At 53.0% G+C, this 9,340-nt stretch overlaps 1 protein-coding gene across 3 annotated transcripts in view; it reads right to left on the bottom strand.

Annotated features, from left to right (window-relative positions):
* Positions 1-275: 275 nt before the first annotated feature.
* The window catches only part of BLK (BLK proto-oncogene, Src family tyrosine kinase), a 70,852-nt gene continuing 61,787 nt past the window's right edge, over positions 276-9,340 (bottom strand). For 2 of the 3 annotated variants that reach the window (XM_082726919.1, XM_082726921.1), the window contains 6 exons: positions 8,897-9,049; positions 7,415-7,594; positions 6,146-6,222; positions 3,291-3,441; positions 1,869-2,000; positions 276-1,124 (listed from right to left, as the gene is read on the bottom strand). In XM_082726919.1, the coding sequence (XP_082583045.1) occupies positions 919-1,124; positions 1,869-2,000; positions 3,291-3,441; positions 6,146-6,222; positions 7,415-7,594; positions 8,897-9,049 (899 nt within the window). In that variant the 3' untranslated portion in view covers positions 276-918. Of the gene's footprint in view, positions 1,232-1,868; positions 2,001-3,290; positions 3,442-6,145; positions 6,223-7,414; positions 7,595-8,896; positions 9,050-9,340 lie in introns of all 3 variants that reach the window. The other variant, XM_082726920.1, reaches the window with a different exon arrangement.

Raw genomic sequence — 9,340 nt, 5'->3', positions numbered from 1 at the left:
CCCAACAAGTGCAGCTCGCACTCTCCCACTGCCAGGCCTCAGCAAATGGGTCCTGGGCTCAGGCCAGAAGCCCAGGGATTTCTGAGGTGAGGGCGCCACCTGCCGGCCCCGCTCAAGCCTCCCCTAAAAGGCCATGACCCCTGGGTCTGCGGTGTTGTCCTTGAGGCCGGGCTCGGTTTCCACAAATCCGCGAGTCCCTTGCCGCGTCACTCATGCAAACCACCTGTGTCACGTAGCGAGATCCAGGCTTGTCCCCAGTAACGACACGGCGAAGGTCAGATCTCGTGACTTTATTACGGAAAAGTCCCCAAAGCGCTGGACGCTTCTCTGAACGGACATCTCAGAGGACCCAGTCCTGCTTCTGGGATAGCAGAGAGCGAGCAGGACAGGGGCGCGGACGGCGCAGGTGGGAGCAGCCGGACTCCCCAGTCACCTGTAGCCGACTTCTTGCTTTTGGCGCCAGCTCAGGGTTGTCACACGAAGTCAAACGTTTAACGGTGTGCCAGGCGTTTGCCGGGCACTATTCTGAACATCTTACTGGGGTTAACGAATGTAATCCTCTCGAGGAACATACGAGGTAGGTACTATCATGGTTCTTCCCTCATTGTACAAGTAAGACAGCGGAGGAACAGAGAGGCTGAGTGGCTCACCAAGGTCACACAGCCAGAGAAGGGGTGGGGGGAGCTGCCACTGAATGTCCAGAGTCTGTGCTGTGTGATCCACCCGTCAGGCCGCCTCTACTTCTACTTTCCTCATCTGAGAAATGGGCATACCAATTCATCCCTGCCCTTCCTGGCTGGCTGTGGCTAGAATATAAGCTGCGAGGTGAACATGCCTGGTCAGTTCTACAGGATGGGTCGCAGGTGTGAGCCAACCCCGGGCCTCGCGCGCCCCGGACGCGTGTCCCTGCGTCAGGGCCTAGGGCTGCAGCTCGTACTGCTGCTCGGTGGCTGTGTGGAAGTCCTCGAGCACTGACTGCAGGAACTCAAATGTGGGCCGCTCCTCTGGCCGGCTCCTCCAGCACTCAGCAATGACACCGCGGTACAGCTCCGGCGGGCACGAGTCGGGCCGCGGCATGCGGTAGCCGCGCTCCAGGCTGCGGATGACCTCGGGGTTGCTCATTCCTGCAGGCGGACGGGACGCAGAGCGCGGCTGAGGGGCGGCGGGAGCCCGTGAGGCCCAGACCACCGCATCCTCCCTCGCAGGTCACTGGGCTGCCCAGCTGGTGCCCCTGAGAAATAACCCTTTATTTACATGTCATTCCTCCGAGAACAGCTGGAGGGGAGGCTTGGGTTGTCTCCTTAGTGCGGGCAGTTCCTCCGTGTGTGGGACCCTGTCTTGCTTACCTGCCGTGGGCACACAGCCCAAGCCCGTCACTCGCTGGCCAGGTGCTCCGTGAAGATGCACCAGCCCGCGGAGGGAGACCGCTGGCTGTAGGCTGCTGAGTTGGCCAAGCCCTTTAGCGGCCCAGTGGGGTGGGGGGATGGCTGGGAAGTTGTACAGTCAGAGCACGGCTTCCGGAACTACACCCAAGGTGCAAGGCCAGAGGAGAGACAAGCTGTCCTCAAGTGAGAACCAATTTGGAGTGAACTTGAGTTCAGACACTGACCTTCACTTAATTTCTGGTTTGGGGGTTTACTGACCTCTCCTGAATGAAGGGGCACAGCCCTGTTGCCAAAGCAATGTTGAGGAAGGGGCACAGAGCCTCTGTCTCCAGAGTGACATGCATGAGTCTCTGTTCCAACTGCGGGACCCCATTCTGACATAGATGTGGGCAGCTCCAGGCACCAAGGATGGGATATCTGTCATTGCAGTCATTTCTGGAAGGTAGGGAGCCCATCTAATCACTGCGGGACCAAGCCGCCTACCTGGATAGGGTACACGCCCATAAGTGACGATTTCCATCAGGAGGATTCCAAACGACCACACATCTGCTTTGATGGTGAACACCCCAAAATGGATGGCCTCTGGGGCAGTCCACTTGATGGGGAACTTGGCGCCTATGAGAAAAGCCACAGGCAGCTTTGTGAGGCCATGACAGACTGTCCCTATGCACCTTCCCTCCCCCTTTTTAGCAGGCCTTGGACCACCATCTCTGGTTGTGCTTCCAGAGAACCACTAAGACCCACTAGAACACATGAGTAGGCATGTTGAAGACTCTAGGGGTGCACAGCCCTAGAGTGCTTCCAGAGATGCTTCCAGAGAACCACTAAGACCCACTAGAACACATGAGTAGGCATGTTGAAGACTCTAGGGGTGCACAGCCCAAGAGACAACCTCTGTCACCCTGTTTGGGTCTTGGTTCCGTGGGCTTCACAAGGCAACCCATATGTGTTTCCACCTGGGACAGAAGAGTCATTTCCACCTCACGTGTTTAATAACAGAAATCCATCGTTTGGGCAATTCACCTTAACTGGATAGGTCCCTGCCTTTTAATCCCTACCTGCAAAATGGAACTGATGACAAGGGACTTGTGTGCCACCTAGGGTCACGGTGAGGAGGGCATTCCAATCCCGCTGTCCTGTGAAGCCCCCTGGGGAGCTGCAGCCTGGTCAGCATTTAGAGTAGACAGCATACAGCTCAGCATGGGATTACCTCCTTCCTTGTCCTGCTTTCTCGGTTTCCCCAGCCAGGCTGAAGCTTCCTCAGGGAACAAGCCCTATTGATCCTTCTCCTGTGCCAACTGATTAATATGCTCAGCTAATATTGCTTGCTAGCTTACTTGATACATGTATTTGACCATTTTAAATCTTTTCATGAAGATTTTTTTTCTTTTCTTTTTTCTTTTTTTTTGTCTCATGAAGAAAAGCCGAGTGTTCTGTGGAAACCCTAATTCAGGTATAAGCATTTACTGCCTATTCATGCTTCAAAAAAATGTTTTCCATAGTGTGTTCTGAGAAACCCTATATCTGTGGGAGGCTTACAGAAGCCAAGTGAAAAAGGTACCTTGGGCTCAAATTAGTTTTGGAGAGACAGGTGAAGCAAATATATGCTGTTTCTTTGCTGCAGGACTTGTCAGTGCCTTTCATATGTTGGTGTGCACCAGGAATCTCCAAAGAGGGTCTGAACAACCTATGCAGCATCTCCAAACCTACTTCATCACAAAACCATTCCTCATCAGACACTAGTGAAGCCCCTTTACAGAAACGCTGATCTACCTGGGAGTGAGGCCAGAATTGGGAAAAAACACAAAGCTCTTCTCTGAAGTGTCAAGGAGAAGCACAAGGGGGTTTAAGGAGTTGGGGAAGGTAAGGCCCAAGGTCTCCCTTGTAGATGGGGGCTCTGCCCACCTTCTTGAGCAGTGTATTCACTGTCAATGATGCGGGCCAAGCCGAAGTCTGCGATCTTGCAGCACAGGGTCTCAGACACCAGGATGTTGGCTGCTCTCAGGTCGCGGTGGATCGAATTCATTTGCTCGATGTATGCCATTCCTTCGGCAATCTGAGGGAACAAGTCACACAGTGAAGAACAGCGCAGGGACCTCCAGGCAAGGATGGAGCCAACCAGCATGCCCTGCAGAGCCGCTATCAGGAGAGGAAGGACCTGCCCACCTATCTGGAGGGCTGTTCCTCACCCCCTCATAGCCTGGAAGGGGCAGGAACACTTGGAGGTCTGTGTTTGTGTTTGTTGGCAGATGCATAGGGGACGAGGAGTGCTGCTGGAGAAGGAGAAGGAGCAGATTCCTGAGTGGAGAAAACTGGCTTCCACCACTCTTCAGCTGAATAAACCATAGACCGCAGCCCTCGAAAAGCCCAGAAAAGCAGAGACATGGATATCAGAGCCAGAGCTGCCTGAACCCCTCACCCACTCTCTGTCCTTCCAAGTGTTTGCAGGGAAGGAAGACAGCAGAATGAAAGCAGGAGAAGAAGGTCTTTTAAGGGGTCGGGGAAAAAAAGGTCAGGGAAGGAGGGAAGTCAGCAGCACTGTTCAAGAGCAGGGAGCCTTGGATTGGAGCTGCTTAAGCTCTCTAAGGGGTTTCTGTCCTGACCTGGAACATGAGGAAAGGGGTCTCCAGGGTGTGGAGTTGAGGTGGGCATTACACAAGACATGTGGCCAGGTGGCTAACTAGGCCCTCAGAGGGCATGCGCAGAATTCCAGTGGACCAGAGGCCGTTTCTGTCCCCCATCACCACCATTGGGCCAGGAATAGCTGCTCATGTGGCACTTGTGTCTTGTAGTCGAGGAAACTCATTGAGGCTTTATTCTTCTCACTCCCGCTTGATGGATGAAGGAACCGAGGCAGAGCATAAAATGCCAATGTACCCCCAGACCAGCGATGGCAAGAAGGCAGCACTGGACTTCATCCTACTTCTCCGTAAGCGTCCATCTGCCCTGGTTTATTCATGAATCCATTCACTTAGTCATTCATTTATTCCTTTGCTAAATCATACATTTATTGGTATGTTACTGTGGGGGCTAGAAAGCTGAATACCAAATATCTTGGATCTGGATAACATTTACCAGCACTCCTCCCATTAACAAATGCGTACTGAGAAGTACTAGAAATCATACCAAAGGTGGGGGGGGGTTTGCGGGGGAACCAGATGGGCTTTCAAGATGACTACACCACACACGGTGCTAACTAAAACTCATGCAGAAAGTGTTCTCTGCCCCTTTCCCATCCAGGGAAATCTGAATTGAATTTAACTTGGGTCTTGAATGTCGGTTAGGATTTTGCCCAGGCATTCTGGGTGAAAGGGGCAGCCTGAGTGAGGGGTCAGGGGTGTGACAGGACATGGGGGGGGGTGCTGTGGGGCTGCAAAGTAGGGCACATAGATGACGGTTATAGGCGGGATTTGCATTTCATCCTGCAAAGCAGGAAAAGGAGTGCCCAGAAGGGTTGTGTGTATGTGTGTGTGTGTCCACACACGTGTGTGCTGAGACGCAAGCATGACTTGAATGGGGTGTAGAAGCTGTTCACTTGGAAGGTTTTGATTTTCTGGTTTCCTAATCCTTAGATTCTTGGCCACCCCTAGGTATACATGCAGGTGGCTTTTCATATCCTTTGCCCCTGGGAAGACCCAAGATTTCCCCAGGAACTGAGAAAGAGACAGGGGAGAGTGAGAAAGGCAAAGAAAGAAAGAAAGAAGGGGTGGCCACTCTTAACACCGTTTTGTGGTTTGAGGCTGGTTACCAGTGTTAATTTTCCGAGACCACTCAGCACCCTACCCAAACCCAGGTGCACTAACCTTAGTGGAAAAAGGGCATGGTGACATCAGTTCCTGCACTGATACTAATAACAGATAATACCAGACAAGGTGGGGATGGGGTGGTGGTGTGGGGTGAGGGGGAGGTTTCCTCTCTGGAGGCGGATGTGTGTGTGTTTCTGGGTCTCACCGGCTGACCACAGACCAGAGCTCTTCTGCTGAGAGTTCCAGTTTTAGCAGACACACACACTCCGGGCCATCAGGTGTGTTTCCCTGCCAGTTAGAACCCTCAGCTAACATCCCCGGGGAGGAACGACCCCTTCTCTCCCTTTTGCTCTTCACCTCATGAAGCCTGGACTGTGATTCACCTGCTGGAAGAGGCATTTGTGGGCATAATCTGAGGAAGAAAGGAGGTCATGACACGCCTGCCTACACTGTCACATGGAATTCAGGTGAACTCTCCGGGTTCCCCACACCATCCGTTCTCCTTCTCTTCAGGAATGACTGGACTCACCTCACTTCATCCCAACGGCCCAGAATAAAGACTGCATTTCCCAACCTCCTTCGCAGCCTGGGTGTGGCCAGGTGACATGGTTGGGGGCAAGGAAAGAAATGTCAAAGTAAGGATAGTAGGTGACTTCAGGGACATGTCTCTAGAAGGAGGAAGGTGGGAAGCCTGAGTGGCTCAGCTGTTAGAAGGGAGAAGGTGGGCTTAAATGACATGCTAAGTGCCGAGCAGATGGAAGAAATATGGGTCTCTGTGTCTTTGGGGGAAAGACCCACTTACTTGCCCCCACACAGAACACCTCTGGATATTTACAAATTTAAACCGTTATTACTCTGTGTTTTCTGCCCTTCCCAGCCCAGCCTAAATTGAGTGGCTACAACCTCTGAATAGTCAGTTTCATGAAGCCACAAGGCACAGAGGAGAGGGTGGGGTTCTGAGTCCACTTGGTCATCACTACTCTTGGGATTTGCTATACTTGATAGCTCACAAACCTGGGCTGACATGTCGATCAGTCTGGGGAGGGACAATCTGCTACCTTCATCTGTCTTCAGGAAATCCAGCAAGCATCCTAAGGAAAGAGAAGTTGCAACTGCTCTTGTGCAAAATGAGCCAACCCCGGCTGTGCCGGTCCCTCCCATGTGTGCGCTGCCCCCAACCTGGTGTCAGGAAACATGGGGCACCCTGTCAGATCTCCGGTACACAGAGAACAAAACCACCCACAGCTGCAGAGTAGAGTGCTTTATGCTTTACAGAAATTCTAGTCTCGGTCATCAGAGCATCCCAGGAGGCAGCCACTGTGCTCCCAGCTGCTCAGAGAAGTTCAGTTTCTGCAAGGGTCAGAGCCACCCAGCCGGGAAGCCAGGAGCAGAACCTGATCTCCCGACTCTGTATCAGTGCCTGTTCTTGGCATGATGTTCCACAGCGTCTTCCTGTCCCCTTCACCCTTTGTTGGCAGAGATTCTGTCTCTGAGGACCAAGGGTGCAAAAAATGCCAGCACAGAGACCCCTGCCTCCTGGGGTTTGGTGCGGGGGACAAATGCAGCTCCACTGTGACATCTAAGAACAGGGAGGGATGGTCACCTAAGGGGGGGCTGGTGGGCGGTGGAGGCATTGAGTTCCCAGCTCAATGGGGGGCCCCCTTGAGGATGATTTCTAAGGAGTTAGGTTAACATGGCAGGTTAGGATCCTACAGAAGTGTTGGGCAATCAGGGTCACAGGAAGAGTGGGAAGGAGCTCACAGGCTGACCCCCACCCACTGCCCCATGAGATCTTGGCCTCACTGTGGACTTCCATGGCCAGCTGGCCTGATCTCTCTTTTCATCCATGATGTCATTTATGGTTTTCAGAAGTCCATGGCTAGTGAGTGGCATAACTGGGACCAGAACCATCTCTGGATGCCCAGTCGAGCACTCTTGGCAGTGCTCTGCCCTCCCTAGTGAGCATCAGACAGTGCTGGGCATAGAAGGTGCCCTCCAAAAATGTTGCCTGAAGTGTGTCTGAATGGGGACACAGCTCTGAAAGAACCACTGACCCATATTTTTCCCACCATCCTTCCTTCCTGCCCCTCAGTCCCATGGAAAACCTTAGATCTGTAGGATATTGGCTAATTGGTGGGGCCCATGGCCCAGGGATCCCCCATGGAGGTCCGCTCACTGGCAGACCCACTGCAGCAGATCAGCCTCAGCCTTCTGGGCTCCTTATGCCTTGACCCTGCCCCTCCCCACCCCTGTCTGACGATGCAGCCCCATGCAGGGCACCACCTCTGGCCATGTACTCGGTCACGATGTAAATGGGTTCCTTGGTGACCACGGCGTAGAGACGAACTAGCCTCTCATGCTGGAGAGTTTTCATCATGTTAGCTTCTGCCAGGAAGGCCTCCGGAGACATGGTTCCCTCCTTTAAGGTCTTGATGGCCACTTTCACATTGTTCTTGTAATAACCTGAGCCGGGTCAGGGAGAGAATAAAGAAACCATTTAGAAGACCTGGACACTGTGGGAGGTGATCACTTCACTAAAATATCTATAAGCTTCCAGGAGCCACCCTTATTCTATAGGTGGAGGACTGAGGTCAGAACTGCCCCCCTAGGATGGAGCCCTGGGCTCGGATGTCCGGGTCCTATAGGTGACAGATGAGCTGGCTTTTCCTGTAGGATGCCAGCCTATCTCAGCCTCTTGTGCCCGACTGGAGCCTCAGGGAGTTGAGAAACTTCCCTGCCTGGAGGGAGGCTGCTTTACCTCCTCGCCCCTGCGCCAGGTCTGTCCTGGTGTGTCGTGTCCCTTCTGTCCTTCCTATAGCCTGCTCCTCTCCTGACGCGAGTCTCTTCTACCACACGATACCTTCAGCCTGGAAATGGGCATCACAGCCCATGGCAACACTGCCGAGGAGGCAGAGGTGGCTTGTAGACCTCTTTCCCTCCTTTCTGTGCCCTGCAAGTTTCCTTCCCCTGTACCTCCACATTCTCCCCCACCCACATTTTCCTCCAACCCCGTTCTCCTCCATCAAGCTCCCCCATCCACCCTGAAAGGTAAAAGATAAATAATAATTGACACACCCTTCTCAGGAGATCTTTGCAAGGACCTATGTAGGGCTCCGCACATAGGTGTTTCAGGCATCAGTCCCGGTTGCTGGAGGAGGGTTTGGGGACACAGGTGGATCTCACCTGGGGATCATGCCCCAGAGCTATGGACTGGTCCAGGAATAAAATAAAGCACTGCCTTTCATAGTCTGCTAGTGCTCTTGGTGAGTACAAGAGTGGTCGTCAGCTACACGTACAGGGACTGGGGAGCTCAGTGACCTCGCTTGTCACCCAGCTACAAGCAGTGGCTTGGTCTATTATTAGACTTCTGGAGCTCCTGGGTCACCATTGACCATGTTGAACAGGTCGTTTCCATCTGGCAAACCAAAGCTAAGAGGAGTTAGCCAGATGTTCAAGTTCACAGACCAGTCCATCCATGGCAGACTAGCCCCGGGCAGTGAAGAGTGAGGGAAGGAACCAACTAAGGTGTTGGGAGAGCTGGAGTCTGTTCCTACAGCACCACCATGGTGTCCTGACAGTGGAGGCCAAGTCACTGCAGTGTCTTAGGCTTGCCTTCATTACCTCATCTGTGAAATGGGTACCATCGCCTCTGGCCCTTCTCCCAAACAAGCTTTCTGGGGAAGCACAATACAGTGTGTATATCCTGAGCCTTCTGTGCTTCAGGACACAGGGCAGGGAGAGAGAGGCTTCTGGCCACATACTCACCCATCCAGACATCGCCAAACTGCCCAGACCCGAGTTTCCTGACCAGCTTGAGAGACTGCCGGGGGATTTCCCATTCATCCTGGGCCCAGGGGTTTTGGGGAGCCAGACTCACACAGGGTTGGGTCAGCCTCTGGCATAAACCATCCCCTTTCTCTGCATTAGGGAAGAAGAGATGGAGCTGGAGATTACCAGAGTAGCCTAATCACAGGTCTCCCTCGGGAACCATATCCTTCCCAGCTGTGTCCCTTTCTTGTTTTTGCCAACCACACTCCCATGTCCAAGTACACATATGCCTGTGTTCACATTTGCTGTACACACTCTCTGCTATTTGCATTCATTTTGCATAAAGCAAGGCATGCTGTCATTGACCTGCTCTAAGACTGAAAATCCTCGTTATGCTCCAAGTGGTCACACGCTGAGTGAGCCAGTAGAAGGGATTAGGGA

This window comes from Mustela nivalis (genome assembly GCF_964662115.1).
Source record: "Mustela nivalis genome assembly, chromosome: 4".
NCBI lineage: Eukaryota > Metazoa > Chordata > Mammalia > Carnivora > Mustelidae > Mustela > Mustela nivalis.
This window is presented reverse-complemented; position numbering and strand designations above follow the sequence as displayed.